Source organism: Pelophylax lessonae (assembly GCF_965119305.1).
Source record: "Pelophylax lessonae genome assembly, chromosome: 1".
In the NCBI taxonomy this organism is placed as follows: Eukaryota; Metazoa; Chordata; class Amphibia; order Anura; family Ranidae; genus Pelophylax; species Pelophylax lessonae.
The window spans coordinates 275,304,853-275,329,633 of record NC_138768.1 but is presented as its reverse complement, the minus strand read 5'-3'; the positions used below and the strand labels follow the sequence as shown (position 1 = coordinate 275,329,633).

Genomic DNA, 24,781 nt, shown 5'->3' with positions numbered 1-24,781 from the left:
GGGGGGGGGGGGGGACACGCTGGCAGCTGCTGGTGGTACTGTGCTCGAGTTTCCCCCCCTTTCCACAGTTCCCCCTTGGGTTCCTTGTGGATGCTGCGTGTAGCAGCCGTTTTGCTGTGGTCAGCACCATTTCTTTGAGGCCTGTGTGTTTCTATTGACCGGTAGCCGTTTGTGTAGCCTGGCGCCCATTTAACTTGGTCCGGCGTGCATATGGAGTGGCAGCCATTACAGTGGAGCCTCTGGGCGCCGATTTTGGCTGTGGGAGTTTCTCCTTTTCACCTGATGTGGACTCCTGTGTTTTCTTTTCCCTTGGAGGCCGCACGTGGTTACTAAACTCTCTCTGGTGCAGACTGTTGCTACTCTGGTAGGGTGGTAAGTCTGGTGGGGTCCCTCCTTCTCTCTGATGCAGGTTGCTGGTGCTCTGCTTGCTGTGCCCTGGTGGTGTTACTGGTGCGGTGGGGGTGTCCCCTGGTGGTGCTAGACACTTTTTGTGGTGGGTTCCCCCTTTTACTTCATGGAGTCTCAGAAGCATGTTTTCCCACATGACCCCCTCTCGGAGGCAGCAGGCCCCTCGGGGTCCCAGCCATCCATTGACGCGCGGACAGCGGTCCTGGAGTCCTTTGTTTCCCGGGTGGAGGTGGCCTTTGGGTGGCGGGCTAGCAAAAAGGGTCTCCCCTGCCTCATCTGTCTCGTCAGATCCTGAATCGGATGTGGCCCACCCTACAGGGTTTGTAACCACAACCCCTGATCTATCAGATAGTGAGAATGATTCTTCCACACCTGTAGCTGCGCACAAGAAGGTGCTTGTTGACGCACTGATTACATCGGTGCAGGAGACTTTAAAAATGGAGGATGCAGCTGAGACTGCGGCAGAGGTGCCTGTTCCCTTGGACACCTATAAGCCGTCCCGCACAGGAAAAGGGTTTTTCTAACCCTCCTATTTTGATAGTTTGTCTAAAAAGATTGGGAGCGTCCAAAGCACCTCTTTGTGGTTCCTAAACAATTTCTGTGAAGTACCCATTTGAACAGTCACTTATCAAGAAGTAGACTGTCCCACCAGTGGTGGACCCCCCCCCCCCATCTCCAGGCTGAGCAAGGCAACCATGATTCCGTTAAATCTCTGGCTTTTAAAGATCCGACTTACAGGAAGACAGAGTCTGCAGCCCGTGATATGTTCACTATTGCTGGTTCGGCGCTGAGGCAAGTCCTGGCCATTGCTCTGGTGTCGCAAACAGTAACTGAGTGGGCTAAACGTTTGGGCCATGACCTGGAGGGTAAGCAGATTCTCCCTGATTTTGCTAAGCTGGTGAACCAGTTGATCCAGGGGCTGCAGTTCTTCTGCGAGTTGTGAAGGGTTTGCGATTCCCTAAGTGGCCCGAAAAAAAGTTGTTTGCCAACATCGCTTAGTATACTGATTTGTGGGGTTTGGTGCCTCAAACCAAAGAAAGATTGGGACTTTATGGGCAAGTAGAAATGAAAATTGGTTCAAATATATTAATAAAGTTAAACAATTTATTAAATATTAAAAGATTACACATATGCTGTGTGTTGGGTTAAAGGCCCATTAGTGAAGAGGTGAAGAAAGTATCGAGATTTGTGACATAGGTGCTACGGTGAATTCCGCAGAGAAAATATCCGAAAAACATCCAACGTGTTTCGGCTTGGTTACAATAGTATGCCTTTATCAAGGAATGATCACCATCACTGCAATTACAGCAAAATATATTGAAAAACACATATGCAAACCAAGGGGTGAATTACCATTGGTGCAGTGTGGTCTGATACATACAAATCATTTATTTGCCTGATCCATGTAAGAAGACTGTTTCCCTCTGGTCCCCGAATCGCATCAAGAACTTTGTGGGTGCTGCTTCTGAGGATGGTATATATATATATATATATATATGATAGATAGATAGATAGATAGATAGATAGATAGATAGATAGATAGATAGATAGATAGGGTTAATGTTATGTCCTATTATGGTGTCCCATAATATTATTTTATAGGGATTCATATTACTCACAGACTAGGCTGCAGACATTAGCAGCTGTGCTGGGTGAATCCAAACGTTTTCCAGATTCCCATCCAGATTTTTTACAAAGTGACTATCAAGAAAAAAGTGACAATTTCAGTTTCAAAGGGGAGTAGTTTATCGTGGAAAAAGTGAAAAAGATTCCCCCTTTACATATGGAGGAGTTGCGGGCATAGTTTTACTATAGTTCATAGTAAAAAAACATGTTGTAATGGTTTTTATTCATGTCCTTAAGACAATCGTTAATCATTTTTTCCGGTCCATTCCAGATGATAAGAATGTTGTCGATGTATATTTGCCAAAGCAGTATGTTGTTTGCATATAGGTTGTCCTCTTCTTGTGCCAGGAAATCTTGTTCCTAGATAAATGTTTGCGTAAGATGGGGCACAACTGGTGCCCATTGCGACTCCACATGTTTGGAGGTAGTATGAGCCACAAAAGGAGAAGAAATTGTGGTTGAGAATAAAGTCCAACATTCGTATAATGAAGTCGTTAAATTTTATGTCATGTTGGCTCTGTTGGCCCAATGTGTGTTTTACGGCTTCAAGTCCTCTTTGATGTGGAATGTTGTTATAAAGAGATTCCACATCTACTGTTACCAGGAAGGCATCAGCTGGAATTACCATACCATCCAGGATTTGTAGAAGGTGGATGGTATCCTTTGTGTATGAGGTCAACTTGGTTACATGTGGCCTTAAATACACATCTATTACTCGGCTGGTTGTTTCCGTGATGTTGCCATTTCCTGATATTATTGGTCTACCTGGAGGGTAGAATTTTTTATTGTAATGCCGACACCATGAATACTTTTCCCTCATTGTGTTCACCAGAATAGCACCCGGCACGGAAAGCCCCGGTCCCCACAAACCTGGGCTTTTTAGGAGCTCAAGAGGGCAGTACAACTTGCTCCCTCTTTGATTCCCTCTGGGTATCAGCTCCCTACGTGTGTCGGCGGCTGCTGTAGCTGCTCACGGGTAGACGGTATCCCTGGTGCGCACGCAGCCTTCCCGGCGCATGCACATTAGGAACACGGCCGCGTGACGGCCGTGACAAGTGGTTTCACGCAGGCGCAGTACTGCGCATGCGCAAACCACTATATAAGGCCGGGGAACTGGACAGGGTGTCACTTCCCTCGCAGAGAGGGAGAGATGCACACCACTGGAAGCTCTGCCGATGGACCTTTTGAAAGACTGCTCTAGGACTACAAAAAATTAGTTTAAGTAGTGGAACCATGCCCACAACTCCTCCATTATGCAAACATTTATCTAGGAACGTGGGAACAAGATTTCCTGGCACAAGAAGAGGACAACCTATATATACAAACAACATACTGCTTTGGCAAAGATACATCGACAACATTCTTATTATCTGGAATGGACCGGAAAAAATGATTAACGATTGTCTTAAGGACATGAGTAAAAAACCATTACAACATGTTTTTTGCTATGAACTATAGTAAAACTATGCCCGCAACTCCTCCATAAATATAGGAGGAATCTTTTTCACTTTTTCCACAATAAACTACTCGCCTTTAAAACCGAAATTGTCACTTTTTTCTTGATAGTCACTTTGTAAAAAATCTGGAAAACGTTTGGATTCACCCAGCACAGCTGCTAATCTCTGCAGCCTGGTCTGTGAGTAATATGAATCCCTATTCCACAAGGAAATAAATTTAAGAGAGCAAAATTAAACCCTGGGTGGCTAAACTCCAACATAAAAATGCATATTAATACTAAAGAAAAGGCCTTCAAAAAATACAAGGCTGAGGGGTCATTGGCAGCATCCAAGCTTTACAAAGAGTGTAATAAGAAATGTAAAGGCAAAATCAAGGCGGCTAAAATAGAACACGAGAGACATATAGCGGAAGTGAGTAAAAAGAACCTCAAGAAATTCTTTAAGTATATAAACAGTAAGAAAGCGAGGCCAGAACACATTGGCCCCATAAAAGACGACGAAGGAAATCTGGCCACAGAGGACAGAGAGAAGGCGAAAGTGTTAAATAAATTCTTCTCTTCAGTCTTCACAAAAGAATCAGGGGGGCTACACTAACCCAGCTTGTAATGCTAAACTAAATAATACACCTCAGGAAGTACCGCCATGGCTAACAGAAGATAGACTTAGAACTAAACTAGAGAAACTTGGCATAAATCACCGGGACCGGATGGCTTGCACCCGAGGGTTCTTAAAGAGCTCAGCCAGGGGATTGCCAGACCATTATTCCTGATCTTCAAGGATAGTCTACAGATGGGTATGGTGCCAGCTGATTGGAAAAAAGCCAACGTGGTGCCAATATTTAAAAAAGGGCCAAGATATATCCCGGGTAACTATAGGCCGGTCAGCCTAACATCAGTAGTCTGCAAGATTTTAGAGGGGATGTTAAGGGACCACATACAAGACTTTAGTAATGAAAACTGTATTATTAGTAGTAATCAGCATGGATTCATGAAAAATCGTTCTTGCCAAACCAATCTATTAACCTTCTACGATGAAGTGAGCTGCCACCTAGATAAAGGTAAGCCGGTGGATGTGGTGTATCTGGACTTTGCAAAGGCCTTTGACACCGTTCCCCACAAACGCTCACTGTACAAACTAAGGAATGTAGGTATGGACCATAGGGTGAGTACCTGGATAGAGAACTGGCTCCAGGGGAGAGTCCAGAGGGTGGTGATTAATGGGGAGTACTCAGATTGGGCGGGTGTGGAAAGTGGGGTCCCCCAAGGTTCTGTCCTGGGACCAACCCTGTTTAATTTATTTATAAATGATCTAGAGGAGGAGATATCCAGCACAATCTCAGTATTTGCGGATGATACTAAACTAAGAATGCCAATATCTTCTATGCAGGATGCAGAAACCTTACAAGCGGACCTGAACAAAATAATGGGGTGGGCAACTACATGGCAAATGAGGTTTAATGTTGAAAAATTGAAAGTAATGCACTTGGGCGTCAGAAACACGAAAACAAGCTACTCACTAGGGGGGAAACCTCTGGGTGAATCTAAGATGGAAAAGGACCTGGGAGTACTAGTGGACAACAGGCTTGGCAGTGGCATGCAATGCCAAGCCGCTACAAGCAAAGCCAACAGAATACTGGTATGTATAAAAAAGGGGATTCACTCCAGAAATAAAGAGATTATTCTCCCACTCTACAAGACTCTGGTCAGGCCACATCTGGAGTATGCTGTCCAGTTCTGGGCACCGGTCCTCAGAAAGGATGTGCTGGAACTGGAGTGAGTCCAGAGAAGGGCAACAAAAATAATTAGGGGAATGGAGGGCATCGGCTATGAGGAAAGACTACAAGCACTGAACTTATTCTCTCTTGAGAAGAGACTCTTGAGAGGGGATATGATATCAATGTACAAATACTGTACTGGCGACCCTAGCATAAGGAACAAACTTTTTAGAGAAAGGGAATACAATAAGACACGTGGCCACTCACTAAAACTAGAGGAAAAACGGTTTAACCTTAAAATACGTAAGGGGTTCTTCACTGTCAGAGCAGTAAGGATGTGGAATTCGCTTCCACAAGCAGTCGTATCAGCAGGGAGCATCGATAGTTTCAAAAAACTATCAGATGGGCACCTTAAAGACCACAACATACAGGGGTATACAATGTACGGTTAACAGCAAACACACACACACACACACACACATCATAGATTGAACTGGATGGACTGATGTCTTTTTTCAACCTCACAAACTATGTAACTATATAATAACATTATGGGACACCATAATAGGACATAACATTAACCCTTCTATCTATATATATATATATATATATATATATATATATATATATACACACACACCATCCTCAGAAGCAGCACCCACAAAGTTCTCGATGCGATACGGGGACCAGAGGGAAACCGTCAATACTTTCTTCACCTCTTCACCAATGGGCCTTTAACCCAAACCACAGCATATGTGTAATCTTTTAATATTTAATAAATTGTTTAACTTTATTCATATATTTGAACCAATTTTCATTTCTACTTGCCCATAAAGTCCCAATCGTTCTTTGGTTTGAGGCACCAAACCTCACAAAGCAGTTCTTCTACGATGCCTTTTTGAATGCGGCTCCCCTGATTTCTAAACTATCAATTTCGGCAGCGGGGCTTAGGCGTGTATTGTGGCTTAACTGTTGTTCTGCGGACCAGACTTCTAAAAAAGCTGTGACCGATTTACTCTTTAAAGGCTATCGCCTGTTTGGGGCTACCCTGGATGACATCATTAGTGGATGTAAACCCTCACATATACCCAGTGAAGTGAACAGCCTCCGATGATACACAGGGATGAAATAAATCTCCCTACATAAGTTTTACATGCATATCTGCTGTCTTTAGCTATATATATTCTTTAGAAAGCGCACATCATGTTAGAGATTTTCTCTTTCTGTTTAGCACTGGGACAGGATTCTTGGCATACAACCAAGACAGCTGATTAAAGGGAAGGCAAACACCCCAACTCCATATAGACAAAGGAAGAAAGGAATGCGCAGAGCTGTACTGTGACAAGACAAGCTCTCTGCTATTTGGTTTATCGCTACCTCCCACGACACAAAATTTCAGCCTGGTTTTACCTTGGTTGACGGAGAACTCGTCAGAAGTTATCATGTTGATAACAGAGCAACGAAACAGCAGAAAGACACGGGACTTAGTGCTTTGGAGAAAGATAAGAAAACACTACAGATTTATGTGCTTAGGTCAAATTTCATAAATCAGGTTTTCATGCACTTTACAAGTCTCACAGGGGAAGAGTACCTTTCTTCCACAGTCTGGGAAGGGAAAAGAACCTCTTCGTAAACGTAGCCCGTCTTTCAAAATGTTTTTTTGTCCCTCAGGGTCTACTGACAAGGGTTCAAAACCTTTCAAGTCCTCCTTGGGAGGTTCCAAGCAGCCCTGGTCTGGCAAGTCGAGAATGGTATTCTCTAGACCCGCGAACAAGGCACCTTCAGCATGAAGGTGTGCCTTTACCAATGCCTGGGGAAGGTTAACATCTTCGCTGATTTCCGGGCCCGTGGACCTCCTTGTTAAATGACGAATGGGTCCACAAAATGATACTGTCCGGTTACAGGATAAAGTTTCATTCTTGCTCTCCGGTAAGGTCCCTTCCTTCCAATGTGTGTCTGCTCCTGGACTGATTGCAAGCTCTCTTCGGGGTAATGCAAGACCTGTTGCTTCAGGATGTAACTGTCCCGGTTGCGATATCGGAACGGTTTCAAGGTTTTTATTCAAACCGGTTTACAGTCCCAAAAAAGGAGGGCAAGGAACGTCCGATTCTGGACCTCCAGGTCCAGAATTTCCGAATGGATTCCATTTACACAGTGGTGGCATCCCTACATCAGGGGGACTTCCTTGCCTCTATCGAAATTAAGGATGCTTACCTGCACATTCCAATATGTGCCCGACACCAGCGTTTCCTCTGCTTTGCTGTGGGAGAGGAGCACTATCAGTTTGTGGCATTACCCTTTGGTCTTAACTTCGCACCTCTGGTCTTCACAAAAGTGTTGGCCCCAGTTCTGGCATTGCTACGTCAGTGAGGGACTGTGGTACTGGGCTACTTGGACGATCTCCTCTTGTGAGCGGAGTCCTCTGCTGCCTTGGACAACATGGAGATCACTATACAGACCCTGAAGGAGTTTGTTTAGCTTCTAAATTACCAGAAGTCTGCTCTGAATCCATCCAGAAGTTTGGATTATCTGGGCCTGACTCTGGATTCAGCTCTAGCCAGAGAGTGTTCCTTCCTCTGGACAAACTCCAGAAGTTGCATGCTGTGATTCATCTATTGCTGTCCAGCAAGTGGTCCGCCCTCTGAACCTTTGAGGCGGTTCTGTTTGCACAGTTCCATAGGAGGTCCCTTCAAAAAGGAGATCCTGGTGAAATGGGACAAGCTTTCGAGGTCTCTGGACAATCAGATTCGGCTGAGCCGGGAAACCAGGGGGTCCCTGGTCTGGTGGCATCGCTCTCCAGGTCTTCGGCAGGGTAAGTCCTTTCTACCTTTGTATTGGACAGTGGTCACCACGGATGCCAGTCTGTCCGGGTGGGGAGGTGTCCTGGGACTGAGCTCCGCTCATGGTTGTTGGATGCTAGATTTGTCCAGACTACCAGTCTGGACAACCAGTTAGACATAAACCTGTCTAAAATAATAGGTTAAAAACAGGGGTTTCACACCACGCAATGTACGTCTTCCAAGTACGATAGTAAATCTTCCTAGAAGTCGATTTTCTAGCTTTCAAAAGTGTAGGAATCACGGATTCAGACAATCCTCTATCCTTCAGCACCTGGCTTTCAACAGCCAAGCCATCTGATGAAAGATCCGTCCTTGTGACAGCAGATCTTTCCTGAAAGTAAGTCTCCAAGGAGCATCTGCGACCAGACGAACTAGATTAGCGTACCAAGACCGGCAAGGCCAGTCTGCAGCCACTAGGATGACCGTAATTCCTTCTGCCTCGATCCTGCGCAGGAGTCTCAGCAGAAGCTTGAAAGGAGGAAAGGCGTTATTCAGACGATACTTACTCCAGGAAGCCACAAAGGCGTCTGTGGCATCGGCTAGAGGATCCCGAGACCTTGGGCATCTGTGGCATCGGCTTGAGGATCCCGAGACCTTGCCACAGACCTCTGTACTTTCCTGTTAAGCGGCGAGAGGCCAACAGTTCCACCTCAGGAATCCCCCACCAGAGACACAACTGATGGAACACCTCAGAATGAAGGGACCATTCTCCTTGGCTTAACGCCTGTAGACTGAGATAGTCTGCCTGCCAATTTTCCACTCCTGGAAGGTGCACAGCAGAGAGGGCTGAAACGAATTGTTATGTTCACCTTAGAATGCCGGTTATTTCCCGAGCCGCCAGGACACTTCTGGTGCCCCGTTGGTGATGGACATAGGCCACGGCCGTGGCATTGTCTGATTGAATCCGTAATGGACACCCCTAGAGAAGACTTGTCCAATGATCCAGACAAAGCATGATCGCTCTGAGCTCTAGTACATTGATCGGTAGCCTGGACTCTTAAAGAGTCCAGACCCCCTGAGCACAGTCTGTGCCGAGGACGCCTCCCCACCCAGATAGGCTGGCATCCGTGGTAACAACCGTTCAGTACAGGGGAAGAAATTATTTTCCCTGAAGAAGTGCTGGAAAATGAAGCCACCAAACCAGGGACCCCCTCGTGCTCTGGCTCAACAGGATCAGATTGTCTAGAAACTGAGGATGAGATCTTGTGTGAAATTGTGCAAATGGAACCACATCAAAGGTAAACACCAACAGGCCCAACACCCACAGGCAAGCCCACAGAGATGACCGTCTGCTGGACAGCAGAAGCCGAATTGCCTCCTGCAACTTTAAATGTTTTTCCAGAGGAAGAAACACTCTGGCCGAGGCTGAGTCCAGAGTCAGACCCAGATAGTCCAGGCTTGTGGACAGGACCAGAGCAGACTTCTGAAGAGTCAGAATCCAACTCAACTCCCTCAGTGTTTGCAGAGTAATCTCAAAGCTGGCAAGATTCTGCTTGCAAAAGCAGATCGTCCAGGTACCCAGGTATTGCGATTCCCCCACTGACGCAGTAATGCTAGAACAGGGCCAACACTTTGGTGAAGACCCGAGGAGCGGAAGCGAGACCAAAGGGTAATGCTACAAATCGATAATGCTCCTCTCCCACGGCAAAACAGAGGAAGTGCTAATGGGCGACACATATGCGGATGTGAAGGTAGGCGTCCTTGATGTCGATAGAGGCAAGAAAATCCCCTTGATGTAGGGATGCCACCACTGTGAGAATTGATTACATTTGGAACTTCTGTACCCGCACAAAGCAGTTTAGCGCTTGGAGGTCCAGAACTGGACGCACCTTGCCCTCCTTCCTGTGAACTGTAAACAGGTTTGAGTAAAAACCTTGAAAATGTTCCAACATCAGAACCGGAACAATCACCCCTTGAAGTAAGGAAAGGGGAACATCATCGCCACTTTGGGTGCCAAAGGTGACCCGCGCCTCTGATGCTGTGTTAGTCGTATCTTCCATATGTAAGGTTTCCCACACCAATACAATCAGTGCATCCACTAGCGCCTTTTCATGTGCGGCTAGAGGAACAGAGGAATCATCCTCACTATCTGAGACCCCGAAGGACAGCTCGCATCCACGGTGGCCAAATCAGACTCTGAATCTGAGGAGACAGGAGGAGACATGTGAAGGCGGGGGACGCTTTTTGCTGGCCTGTTAGCCCAGGAGCAAATCTACTTTGGACACCAGGAACTCCAGAACAGCCATCAGTGGCCGGAGAAGGAATCGGTTGCCGATGGAAGTACACCATAGAGACTGCGAGGACCACATGGTCCCCGGCAGTCTCTAGGACTCTCAAAGGCCCGGGTGCGACGTGATGACGTCACGCCCGGCCTGGTAGTTTTCAATACTGCACTGATCAGCCGAGATTGTTTTTTTTGTTTTTTTGTTTTCATGCTTTCTAGCCTGTAGGAAAGATCTGAGGTCTTATTGACCTCAGATTTCCCCATAAAGAGGACCTGACATTCACTATTCCTATTACAAGGGATGTTTACATTCCTTGTAACAGGAATAAAAGTGATCAAAAAAAAAAGGGAAAGTGTATAAATAAAAATAAAATAAACAAACAATAAAAAAAAATGTAAACTGCTCCCATCCCCGCACGCGAAAGTGAACGCATGCGTTTATCGCAGCCACATATGTAAACGGCATTCAATCTATACATGGGAGGTATAGCCGCGAACATTAGAGCACGAGCAACAATTCTAGCCCAAGACCTCTACTGTAACTCTTAACTGGTAATCTGTAAAAAAGTTGCCTATAGAGATTTTTAAGTACTGAAGTTTGGCGTCATTCCACGAGTGTGTGCAATTTTGAAGTGTGACATGTTAGGTATCTATTTATTTGGCGTAACATCATCTTTCACATTATACAAAAAATTGGGCTAACTTCAGTGTTTTTTTTAATTCATAAAATAGTTTTTTTCCAATTTTTTTTCTCCTATTCTGCTGGAGGAGAATTTCCCTGTCTCACAGACCTCTATGGGAAAAGCCTACCGCCTCCCACCTCCGGGTAATACCACGTGCCTCTGCTTCACACTGTGTAGCTGTCTGATCACCTAGCAGCTAGCTTGGCAGCTCCATCCCTGCAGGAGCTAGAGCGTAAGTTACGTACCCACACCAGGAGGTAAACATGGAGTTGGGCGCCGTGGATTAGTTCAGGAGCAGCCTGTGAGGAGGAACAGCTGTCTAGTATAGTGGTTTCATCATTCTCCAAAGTATGGCAGGCCCTGCTAAGAGAAAGACAGGGGGCGGAGGCTGGGAGTGACCCTGTCATACCAGATGTGCCTGCCGTTGATGCCCAACAAACCCCCCCCCCCCCCCCCCCGATGCGGTTGCACACTCCCCCTTAGCTCATTTTCACTCGCCTCATGCAAGCGGATATTTTGAGGGCTGAGCTAATGTACGTAAATAATCTTGTTTAATACATGATGGAAAACCTTGTCAACTCACCTGCTAGAATATGCTGCCCTGCGCTTTGGAAGGGTAGAAGGTGCCACAGTGCCAGGATCCCCGGGAATGGACGTGCTTAATAACCGAAAACCTTCCAACAACAGAAAAGAGAGAAAGTGACTTGACTTAAATCCCCAAGTAAAAAAATACATTAAAAAGGAGAACAGGTCTAGTTAAATGGTAGCAGAGTGACAAATAAAAATCAACATCTTCATTACAAACTATCCATAAAGCTCAATTCACAAAGCTTTCACACCAGGATAAGGATCTTAAAGTGGTTATAAAGGTTGAAGTTTTTTAAACCTTTATGCATTCTTTGCATTAAAGTAAAAAACCTTTGGTTTTCAGCTACCCCCCACTGCCTTACCTGAGCCTGATCTCTACCCAGCGATGTGCACGAGAGCAGAGGCTCTCTCGGCTCTCTCCTGCCTTATTGGCTCAGACACAGCAGCAGGAACTGTTGGTTCCCACTGCTGTCAACTCACAGCCAGTGAGGAGGGATAAGGGGTGTGGGGCTGAGCCATATGCTGTGTGTTTCATATACACAAAGAGCCACCTAGGTAGCGAGCATGCACAAATGCCCCCATAGCAAGTGGCTTACTATAGTGGCCTATAGTGATTAAAGGAAACTTTAACATAGCAAACCTCAAAGCGTGCAACTACAAAAAAACATTACAGGCAACTCCACTTTTTCTCTCTATATATGTTTCTTAGCTGGCATAAGGTCTCTTAATAGAGGTCTTATTAACAGAAAATGCACTAACAATGTATAAAGTATACTACAGGCAAATAAAAATAGATGTCCCTTTTTTTTTTTTTATTAAGCAGACTATTTTCTGTACAAGTAAAAAAATAAAATTAAATTCAATTTTGTTTTTAAAGGATAAGTTCACATTTGGGAGCAGGTTACATTGAACATGTTCTCAATGCTGCAGCTGCTGTGCGATCCCCCCCCCCCCCAAACCCCCCAGCAGCAGTACAGGGAGAAGTTCCCCGTACTAGCTGTCACTTTTTGAAATCAGCTACGTCCACACGGCCGTGTCATTCATACTCACATCTCTGTGTGTGAATGAACTACAAGCCCCGACATCCATTGCGGCTGTCAGCTTGTATTTCACAATGAACTACCACGGCGATGTCAGATTTTATCTGCTTGCCGTATAGAATGTAGAGGGACACAGATACTCTGACAGGTCTGGAGGAGACCTGCATGGCACCAGAGATCTGCTGATCGTTGGTGCAATGCTTTATAGGCTCCAAAATTTTTTTTTAAAAATGCACATTTTTTTTACCTCCAAAAATATTGTGCATTTATTATTTTTTTCTAAAAAGTAAACTTATTCTTTAAACAGAAGTAAAAGACTATAAAAATAGTTGCAATTAAGAACAAAATGGAAAATATGTTTATCTAATGGATGCAGATGTGTTTGGTCAACAATTACTTTTGCATTTAAGTTAAAGTGCATCAAGCTAAAACTTAATTTTTAAGCTTGGTATAGACTCTGTCAGTTTTTTCATAGCGCCTGTGCAAGGAATTAGCTAGGCTTCTTGCGCCATTGTAATGGTGCAGGACACTTTCATAAGTGGCACATTAACAGAGCAGACCTGTTTCGGGTCTATCTGCACCACCTGTATCTGTTTCTATATCAATGTAAAATAGAATTCCTGTAAAGGTTAGGCTGTCATTTATAGAATGACATATCTGACTCCTGTATAAATATCGTCTGTGAAGAGCTTACACTTCACATGAATGGGCACTTGTTTATTGCCACCCAACATCTTTGTATTTGGCAGCATTCAGGCCTCCATCGAAAAAAACATAAGAGGATCTCCAATATATTCATTGATTGCCAATAGTCACAAAATATTGTAATATATGTACCTTCTTTAGTTTTTTTGTGTTAAAATTTATGTTTTTAAATTTGCAATTTAAAATAAAATGTATTTTTTATATAATCTATGTGTTGATCTACATTTTGAGTATGATACCAATAAAGTCCCCACATAGCCGAACTACCAACTACCCAGTAGGGGGAGTTGGTATTTAATTAATACTCATTGAATTTGGGATGTAGGTATCGCAGAGTAAAATCTCTTAATATATAGCACAATCACCTTTATGACTAATCTTTGTATTTGAGTTTGTACCAATCTTTTTTTCTGTGTATCCAAAATTATCGCAATTTCTGTTTATCCAAGTTGCCTGTAAGTGATACTTCCTTTGTTTTTTTTCTCTAAAACGTGAATAAAAAGATCGTATTACAGAGTGAAATAGCAACTAGCATAGGGTGTGCAGACTGTGCACCTGATTAACAGAGGGAATACGGCAGTTTTTCATATAGAAAACTGCTGTAGATCCCCGCCAGGTGCGACCCTGTCATACCAGATGTGAGCCGACAGGTCACATCCCTCTCTCTGCCCATGCATGGGAACAAAAAGAGCTGCAAGATCAGAGCTTGCAGCTCTTCATTCTATGTCCTTTGCGCTGCCTGTCACAGCCACAGAACAGATCACTCCTAATAAATGGGCTTGCACTCCTTTGTTATTTAGGAGCAGCATATGCTTCATGTTTTAAATTTACAAGAGTTGTGCAAGCTTATCCCCCCTGTAACTCCACTAGGTTGACCTACTCTCCCTATCTATCCTAGTGGCCACTGTCATTAAAACAGAAAGAGAAGTCACCAGAACAGGAATACAAGGGAAAGCTACTGGGGACATCTGTTTCAATGATACCGTTAACTATGACATTTCCTTCACTTTGGAGAGATTTCCTCTTTTCCTCTTGTGTGTTTAGGTTATGAAATAAACAGAAATTTCCCCAATGGGACAAAGATAGCAATAAAAAGTGTTTTAAACATTCTCTTCTCTACACAGTGAAACAAAAAAAAATGTTCTTTACATATACTTTAAAGAGGAAGTAAACCCTCCTCTGACACTTTTACCTATAGGTAAGCCTATGATAAGGCTTACCTATAGGTACTGTAAATATCTCCTAAACATGCACCGTTTAGGAGATATTTACCTTTCATGCAGCCAGTGACATCACTGGCGCATGCGCTCTGAAGGAACGGCCGCTGGTGCCATTCCTTCAGAGTCCCGTGCCCATCGGCTCCCGCGCGCGTGCGCAGGAGTGACTTCACCGTGGCTCCGGCCAATCAGATGGCCGGATGCCGCGATCCCGGAAGATGGGCGACTGGACAGGTCGCCCGTCATTCAGGTAAGCAGACTGCACGGCGGGGGCTCGTTCTAAGGTAAGTATTGCATAATGAGCTAGTATGCGATGCATACTAGCTCATTATGTGTTTCTCTTTCAGGTCGAACAAAAAAAAAAAAAAAGTGTGTATGAGTTTACAACCTCTTTAACTTACCTTCTTCCTCTGGTTCAGTTTCTTCTTTAGGCTCCTGTAGACTGCTGCTTCCTGGAATTTCTTTAATGCAGCTGAAAGTCACAAGAAAAGATGATAAAGATAAAGGGCATATGGCGAGGTGGCCTTTATCAGAATATCAAATGACTTCATTTATTGCTCCACAGCCACAATCTTATATGCCTAGTGTAATTTTGTTTTTTGTTGGTTGTTAGTTTTCTACCTTTTCTTCTGGTTCCATTTGGAATAGGGGTATCCCCTGAAAATTTTATTGTTTCTCTATTTTTCAGTTTTATTCTGCTATAAAACTTGAAATAAAAGAATTAAAAAAATACTTAATTTACCTGTCCAATATGGAAGCAAGCTTCTTGGCCACATGTGCACGAAATTCAGGTGTAGTTTGTAGTTCATTCCCATCATGCTCATGGTTGTCAGGGCGAGCCCTTTAGAGACATTACAAGATTACATAAACACCCATTAGGTTTTGTTCACACTACTGCCACTAAGAGGCGTTTATCTGCATTAAACAATGCCGGCTCAATGCATGGAAACAATTCTTTTATAAGCGCCTTATTCACATCTTAACACTGCGCTGAGGTGGGTTGTATGGATGCATTTTACACAGTGCAACTCACCAAACCACACCATGGTGCATAGACTTGGACAAAGTGGAATTATGTGACACTTAAATGATCATAGAAAAAAAAAAGTTAACAGTGCCTTGCGTTGTAAAAATGCAAAGCACGGGGCGTGGTCTCGGCATGGTGGAGTGAGGACGCACTGAAGGAGAGCTCCCGGCACTTCGCCCGCAATACCGCTGCTAATACCCTCAGAGACACCCGCTTTGCTCCTTCCCCGGATGCCTCCCAAGAGGCGACCGTCCCCGCAGCCTCAGCGGACGCCTCGGCCTCGCTCCAGCTCCATCGGCGACTTCTTCTCCGGCAGCCGCCGGTCCGGGCCTACTACACCCAAGATGGCGGCGGACCTCCGGGAGCCTGGGGTGAGCGCGCTCTCTCCTATTCTCTCCCCGCACCTGGATCCCACGGCGCCGCCTTCCCCTGCCTCCACCAGCTCTATCTCTGATCGGGCCGGCCCGATGGCAGCTGCAGCCCTAACAGATACCATAGACTTGCGGGCCCACATTCTATCTCTCCCCACGGCCGCTGACCTGGACAGGCTGGCTGATCGGGTTGAGAAGGCCCTGCGCCAGGAGATTGAGGCAGTGAAGGCAGACGCTACGCACCTGGGCCACAGAGTAGAGACTATAGAGACCAAACTGGATGATATCATCCCTGTGATGCAGATTTTTTCGGACCGCTGCAAGCTCCAAGACCGGCGTATCGAGTCCCTTCTAGACCAGCTGGATGATGTGGAGAATAGGAGCCGCAGGGGGAACATTCGCATCCGGGGCCTCCCTGAAGCCACTGCAGCAAGAGACATTGTCCCTACCCTCCAGGGGATATTCAAGCAGATTCTAGGCCATGATGCCCCGGACCACATTGAAATTGACCGGGCTCACAGGGCCCTGCGCCCTCCCTCGGATGACCCGGATAGACCCCGGGACATTATCTGCAAACTTCACAAGTACACGGTGAAGGATCGCATAATGTACCACATGCGCGGGGTCCCCACCATTGACTTTGATGGAGCGCGACTGTCCTTGTACCCGGATGTTTCCCGCCGCACTCTGATGCAGCGTAGAGCCCTGAAACCCTTGCTGGAGGCGATTAGGGAAGCCGACCTGACCTATCGTTGGGGCTTCCCCTTCAGCCTCTCGGTCACTAAGAACGGTAAGCAGCACGTCCTGAGGAACCGGGACGATCTGCCTCACTTTCTTGCCCAGCTTGATCTCCCTCCAGTGGAAATTCCGGATTGGCGCACTACACCTGATCTACCCTTGCCGTCCCGCACACCACCCTGGCGCTCAGCGCGCCGGCGCGGCCGCAACCGTAATCGTTCCTGCAACAGGCCTCCCAGCCCGGACCCCTGAGGCCTTGAAGGCTTGACGGAACTGTGCACTCTCCCTCCTTTTGCGGCTGCATCAGGAACTTTGCAAGTTGCCCGGATCGAGGGGTCCCGCCCCTGGACGTGACTCTATTGTGCTGGCATTGCCGGTGGAACCTTGGCGGTAGGTCCCTGCCGGTAGGCCTTGAGTGCTCAAGTTGGCGGGGCCCCCCTCTTCTTTCAATTATAGACTGTCGTTTGCAGCCTAGTCCCTTCCCCTGTTTGGCTCCGGTTGGACCTGGCGGTCCGCATTTGTTCTCTCCTTACAAACATGGCGGAGTGCCCTCGCTCCTCCTGCCCTACCATTTTTTCCCCCTTTTGTTTTTTATGCACAGGTTTTTCTTGTGTTCTGGTGCTCCGATGAGCGCGAGTTTAGCCCTGCTTTTTTGGGGCATATGCTGTTGGCGGTCGGGGCCGGGACCCCTCCCATCACACCCCCTTCGGGTGGGGTGGCTGGGGTCTCCCCTGGCTGGCTGCGGCTTGTGTTTTTTCTTTTTTCTGGGGTGGCGGGTGGTCCCCGGCCTCTCCGGGGTGCCCTCGCCCCAGCACTGTACTTGTTGGGTTGTATTGTTTCTGTACTGTCCCCCCCCCCTTCCCCCCTGTCTTTTGAGTCTGTGGGTCACGTGTTGTTGATGCTTATTTTACAGGGTCCGCTGCCGGGTGGCTGGCGGTGCAGCCGGGTCTCTCTCCTGCTCCAGCGCGGGGCGCTCGGGTCCTTGGTCCTGACACCTTTTGAAAGGCTCCATTAAAGATCCTGACGTATAACGTCCGAGGACTGAGCTCCCAATTTAAGAGAGGTAAGTTGTGGCTTGAACTGCGTAGACTGGGTGCACAGGTGGTCTTCTTGCAGGAGACGCACTTTGCCCCCCAATCCATGCCCAGACTGCCCACTCATTTGTATAACCAATGGTTCCACGGCCACTCTCCGAGACCGAAGTCCGCGGGAGTCGCTATTGCACTACACAGAGACTTTCCTTTTGTCCCGACAGACTCCCTCTCGGATGCGCAGGGCCGATACGTTTTTCTGAAGGGGACCCTATATGGGCGCCCACTGACCTTGGCCTCCCCTTACGCCCCGAACTCGGGTCAGCTGTCCTTCCTCGAGTCGACCCTGGACTTGCTGGCCACCTTTCGGGAGGGCCAGCTGGTCTTAGGGGGAGATTTTAACTTCTGCTTAGACCCTCGCGCTGATACGTCCACGGGTAGATCAGCACACTCTTTCGCAGCGCACCGTCGACTCCTCCGGCTGCTGCAGGCGCACGGCCTAGTGGACTGCTGGCGACTTCTCCACCCCTCCCGGCGTGACTTTAGCTACTACTCTGCAACTCACGACTCCTACACCCGTATTGACCTGCTTTTAATCGATCAAACTAGACTGGACTCTCTGACGGGAGCGGACATTTCTGTCCATACCCTCTTTGACCATGCCCCAGTAACCGTACAGCTGGATTTCCTACACTGTGTGGAACGTCACTGGACGTGGCGCTTGAACGAGAACCTCTTAGACGACGCAGTAGTGGCGCTATCGGTGACTGACACGATTTCCAATTATTTCCGCGAAAACGACAGCGAGGAGGTTGCCCCGTCGGCGATCTGGGAGGGACATAAGGCGGTCGTGCGGGGAGAATTGATCTTGCAGGGGCCGCGCTTGCGGAAAGAACGGCTAGCGGACCTTAATCGGCTTTTGCCGCAGATCCGGGAGGCAGAGCTGTCTCATAAGAGATCCCGGGAGCCAGGTGCTCTTCAAACCTTACAGGGCCTTCGGGAGGCGCTGTCTGCGCTCTTGGAGACGCAGATCCGTAGCCGCCTCAGGTACATGTCCCATAAGTTCTACGAATATGGCAACAAGTGCGGGCGCTTGCTGGCTAGAGCGCTCCGTAGGCAACGGGCCTCCACCCACATTCCTAAATTGCAGACTCCTCAGGGCCAGATCACCCAAATCCCGTCTCAGATTGCGGATGCGTTCCGATAATATTATTTCCGGCTCTATAACCTTTCGCCTCCCCTCTCTGAGGCAGCAGAGGCGGCGAGGAGTGATAGAATCCGGCAATACCTCGCAGAGGCTGATGTCCCCCATCTGACCACCCGCTCCGTTGCAACCCTTGAACGGCCCATCTCGGAACAGGAGCTCGAACTGGCCCTCAAGGCTCTGCCGAAGGGCAAGAGCCCGGGCCCTGGCGGCTATACCAATGCCTACTATTTCAAATTTCGCTCCTCCCTGTTGTCCCCTATGTGCAGATACTTTAACGCCCTGGCGCGAGGCAGCCCGGCCACGAGGGATGCCCTTCTGGCTCACATCACTGTCCTCCCTAAAGACGGTAAAGACCTCACATTGCCCAGTAGCTATCGACCTATATCGTTGATCAACACGGATGTCAAGATCCTTGCTAGGATCTTGGCTGACCGTCTAAAGCCCCTGCTACCCTCGGTGATCCACCCGGACCAGACGGGGTTTATTGCGGGCCGGGAGGCCCGTGATAATGCCAACAGGGCTCTTCAACTCATACACTGGGTTGGTTCCCATCCACACCATCCGCCCTGTCTTCTACTGTCCACGGACGCCGAAAAGGCATTTGACAGGGTGGATTGGCTGTACATGCGCTTGGTTCTGGAGCAATTGGGCCTGGGTCCCCGGATGACGAGCTGGGTGGTGGCGCTATATGCGTCACCGGAGGCTAGGGTGAAGGCGGGTGGTCACCTATCCCTCCCCTTTCCGATCCGCAATGGCACGCGCCAGGGCTGCCCCCTTTCGCCGCTGCTCTTCGCCCTGACCCTGGAGCCTTTTTTGGCGAGAGTCAGGGAGAACTCGGACATTGGGGGGGTCACGGTGGGCCCCACAGAACATAAATTGTCTGCTTATGCGGACGATGTCCTTTTTTACATTACCAGACCTCAGACATCGCTTCCAGTCCTGATGTCTGAGCTTAGGTCCTTTCATACCCTATCCAATTTTAAAATCAACTTTGACAAGTCAGAGATTCTGCCCCTCACCATCCCCCGGGATACGGCTGCGGCCTTGCAATCCTCCTTTCCGTTCACCTGGTGCCATTCCAAACTCAAATACCTGGGGGTTTACCTGCCTGACTGCTCTACAGACGTGTTCGGGCTCAACTACGTACCCCTGTTGAATACGATTCGGCGGGACCTGACTGACTGGACTAAACTGACCCTGACATGGATTGGGAGGGTGAATGTGCTCAAAATGAACATCCTGCCACGCATTCTCTTTTATTTACAGATGCTTCCTGTGCGCCTACCGGGGTCTTTCTTTTCAAGCCTCAACAGCCTATTTACACGTTTCGTGTGGAATAATAAGCGTCCCCGCTTGGCTCTTCGCCTCCTACAGCGATCCAAGCGGGCGGGTGGTTTGGGGATCCCCGTGGTGCGGAGATATTATGAAGCGATAGCATTGCAGAGAATCCTGGACTGGCACCACCATGCCCGGGACAAATTATGGGTACCTATGGAAAAATACATGGCAGGCAGGAACCTAGCTCACGCCCCTTGGCTTCCCGGAGCGCACAGGGGCCTCTCCACATGGGTTTCCCCATCCACGACCCACGCCCTGCAGGTATGGGACGCGGTAAATGCCAAACAACAGCTGTCGGTGGCGATCTCTCCACTGGCGCCGCTCGGGGGTTACCTGTGGTTCCTTCCAGGGGAGGATGTCTCCTTCTTTGGAACGTGGGCGGCTGGTGGGGAGACACACTGTGGACGCTTTGCACAAGAGGGGAGGATATTGCCCCTATCGGAGCTCAGGGAACGTTACGGGAGGTTCCCGATGGACTCCTGGCGTTACCGCCAGCTGACTCACTTCCTTCTTCCAAAGATGGGGGTGATTCGATCTCCGACGCTGATGTCCCTGTTTGAGAAGCTCTGCATTTCCGAACACCCGATTTGCCACTCTATTGCGCTCCTGTACCAACTTCTTTGCCCTATGGACCAGGAGTCCAGGCCTTTATTCGTGCGGGAGTGGGAGAGAGACCTGCAATGTACCTTTTCCGAGCAGCAACTGACCCACATGTACCACCTGACTCACTCCAGTACGGTTGATACTAAGATGCAGGAAAATGGTTATAAATTGATGACAAGGTGGTACAGGGTACCCTTCAGGCTTGCACGGATCTTCCCGGGAACCTCGGACCGCTGTTGGAGGGGCTGCGGGGACCGGGGCACATTCCTACACATTTGGTGGGAGTGCCCGCTCCTGCGGTCTTTCTTGACGGACATCCGAGCGCAGGTCCTGGCAATCCTGGACGTGGACATCCCGGATGACCCACGACACTTTTTGCTGCACGTGCCGTCCATCCCTCTTAGCCACTATAAGAAGAGTGTTTTGCCGCACCTGTTGAACGCTGCCCGTCGTCTGGTCCCAATATTCTGGAAACAGGCGAGGGTGCCGGACAGGGCGGACTGGATAAAGTTACTGAACAATATCATGTCGGCTGAGGAGTGGATGGCTCGCTGCAAAGATCGGTACGAAAAGTTCTATGCGAAGTGGGCAGTTTGGATTAACTATACTTCTTCCAGCTCAGGTGGCCCTGTTTCTGCACTGACCGCAGCACCTGACTCGTGACTTTCCTTTATCACCAATCCGGTACAGCCCGGCACGCGTGGTGATGCTGCTGAGCCCCAGTCATACCCGTTTGCTGTATTTTTAACCTCATGACCCATAGACTCATTCTCCCCACTTTCTGTCCCTTCCCCCCCCCTCCCCTTCTTGCCCCCCTTCTGTCTCCTCCTCCTTGCCCCCTTCCCCCTAGGCGGCTGCCTCTATCTTACTGACCCTGGCTTTTCTGGCTTCACCTACCTCACCTCTGGAGTATAGGGCATATATCAGGGAGATTGAAATGTTTAGTTGTTGCATGTTTGGGCTACGGCCCTTGCCCATACGTCTTTGCCCCTATACATGAGGTTCTACTGTTCCAGGAGATTCATGGTCATTCTTGTCATTGCCTACATTGCCTCTAGGGGTCGCTCACCCCTATGTGTTGTATTTTGTACGTACTGTTTCTGATTGATAAGTTTTTTTCCTGTTTGTATGTTTGAATTCTTGAAAACTAAAATAAAGATTATATAAAAAAAAAAATGCAAAGCACCACTCTTACACAAAGATACCAGCCTGCGGGAGTATTAGGGTGTGGGTTGGTGTGAATGAGCCCTTACTTTTTAAAAACTATTTACAATATATGAAGCCACATGGCACAAGAGTAGTTTAGTGGTTTATACTGAGCACCTTGGTTCAATAGCCACCAGGTCATGATCTCCACAGAATGTACAGTGTAATATACTTCGGTGTCTCTGTGGGTTTCTTCCTATAATCTAGAAACATAAAAGTATGCTATTTGGCAACTGAACAAACTGATTCTAGAGCAGGGGTCTTCAAACTATGGCCCTCAGTTGTTTGGGAACTACAATTCCCATCATGCCTAGTCAAGTCTGTGAATGTCAGAGTTTTACATTGCCTCATGGGATGTGTAGTTCTGCAACAGCTGGAGGGCCGTAATTTGAGGATCCCTGCTCTAGAGTGTGTATGTGTATCTGTATGGCCATAGCATGGACCAATGCACTTAATGTGTCGATGAATAGGTCAGTGTAATAAATATTGCAATGAAAAATATGTACCGTAGACTTGGCATAACTGTTGCAACAGAATCCTGCTGATGCTGAACACATTTCTTGACACCTGTAACGCAAAAGTCACAAATCTGATAAAGGGAAATGCTAGCATAAGCTCAAATGACACTTAAAGAAGGCGTAGAAATAGACAATACCCAGCTGTTTAATATTTGCTAAACTGGTCATTACAAAATTTTCACAATAAATGCAGCAGTGCTTTACAAAATAAAGAGATAAAGGGGGACAGTGCAAAACAATGCAAGACAAAAGGATTAAAGTGTTACTAAACCCAGGAGCCTGCATTCACTATATCTGGTCTCCCATAGTACACAGAACATGGAAATGCAATTACCGTATTTTTCGCCGTATAAGACTTTTTTTCTTCCCCAAAACTGGGGGGGAAAGGTTGGTGCGTCTTATACGACAAATACACATTTTGCCTGCTGACGTCGCAATGGGGGCGGTGCCGGTGCGTGCGTCAGTCACGCACTGTCACTGCCCGATCTCCTTCCCGCTGGACCGATCGGAAGACCGAGAGAGCCGCCATCAAAGAAGACAGAAGAGGACGAGAGGAGCAGCGCCGTGGACGGTTCCCGGAATCCCGCCGCTGTCAGAAGAAGAGGACGAGAGGAGAGGAGCAGCGCCATGGACGTCTCGCAGGCAGCCCAGGAGAGCAGGTAAGTGATTGAAGCCGACCTGTGCCATGCCTGTACCATCACCTGTGCCATGCCTAAAACATCACCTGTGCCATGCCTGTACCATCACCTGTGCCATGCCTAAAACATCACCTGTGCCATGCCTAAACCATCACCTGTGCCATGCCTAAACCCTCACCTGTGCCATGCCTATACCCTCACCTGTGCCATGCCTATACCCTCACCTGTGCCATGCCTAAACCCTCACCTGTGCCATGCCTAAACCCTCACCTGTGCCATGCCTGTACCATCACCTGTGCCATGCCTATACCCTCACCTGTGCCATGCCTATACCATCACCTGTGCCATGCCTATACCCTCACCTGTGCCATGCCTATACCCTCACCTGTGCCATGCCTGTACCATGCCTATACCATCACCTGTGCCATGCCTATACCCTCACCTGTACCATGCCTATACCATCACCTGTGCCATGCCTATACCATCACCTGTTGATATAAAATATTTTACTGCAGTATTTGGTTCAGAATCTTTTTTTTCTAGATTTTCCTCCTTTAAAATTGGGTGCGTCTTATACGGCGAAAAATACGGTATTTTAGTAAATATAAACTGCTAAAAACCTTTTCTTCGTAGCAGTATAAAGCAGTCTGGTGACTTCTGTCAGTGTCCAGGCGGGCACTGGTTAAAGCTTGTAGGAGGAGTTTTTATTCTCCTCTGACAGTCCTATGAGGCTGCATGACCCCTGACCCTGTGCTGATCAAATGCACCTCTCCAAAAAAAAAAAAAAAAAAACTTTAGCAATACACACCGAACTGAGCATGCACAGTGTGCCCCTAAGAATCTGTACTATCAGCAGATGGATTGGGGACTGTGGAAGAAGGGGAGAATCAGAAGACAGGATCAAACAGCCTTTTTACACAATGCGGCGGGTTAACCCCTTAGGTTCTACGAGTATAACAATAACAAGCATGCTTTACTGTATATACAGACTGATTGTACTGTTGTGGGTTTAGTAACACTTTAAGAAGGTCCTCCTGCTCGGTAGAGCTTACAATCTAAGGCTTTTAACACACTGGACAGTTTTGCTCTTTGACCTAGAGCAGCCTTTTTCAAAAAGGGTGCCCAGGCACCCTGGGGTGCTTGGCAAAATGAATACAAATTGATCAAAAATGGTATATAAACCAGCAGGTGGATCAAGCCTTTTAGTTACACAAAGCCTTTCTTGACACTGGCACTCTAACAGCCAATGACATCAGTTTAGGAGGAGGATGTCTGCTGCCTCCACAGAATCCTTGTTTGGCCCTCCTGTGCCCCTCTCCTTCAGCACTTGGGTGACGTTAGCTGACTGGTAGAGAGGAGTTGAGGAAGAAGAGAAACATTGGAATACTAGTCAGTACCAGTGTGCAAAAGTGTATTTGTTTTGAAAGGAATAATCACCTCTTGAGTTGCGTGTCCTACGTGTGGATGTTTCTGCATTGTGTAAAGCTATTATAATAGTTTTTTACATTTTAGAATGGGGTGCCTCGAGACTGTCCATAATTTTAAAGGGTGCCTTGAGATTGTCTATCATTTTAAAGGGTTCCTTGGCTGACAAAAGGTTGA

General features: G+C 47.6%; 1 protein-coding gene across 2 annotated transcripts in view; it reads right to left on the bottom strand.

Moving 5' to 3' along the window:
- LOC309553557 (protein CUSTOS) overlaps positions 1-24,781 on the bottom strand; it is a 33,236-nt gene that overhangs the window by 5,389 nt on the left and 3,066 nt on the right. For both annotated transcript variants that reach the window (XM_082254823.1, XM_082254824.1), the window contains exons 2-5: positions 22,530-22,590; positions 15,245-15,343; positions 14,904-14,974; positions 11,536-11,626 (exon numbers count right to left, since the gene is read on the bottom strand). In XM_082254823.1, coding sequence (XP_082110949.1) covers positions 11,536-11,626; positions 14,904-14,974; positions 15,245-15,343; positions 22,530-22,590 — 322 coding nt within the window. The remainder of the gene's footprint in view (positions 1-11,535; positions 11,627-14,903; positions 14,975-15,244; positions 15,344-22,529; positions 22,591-24,781) is intronic.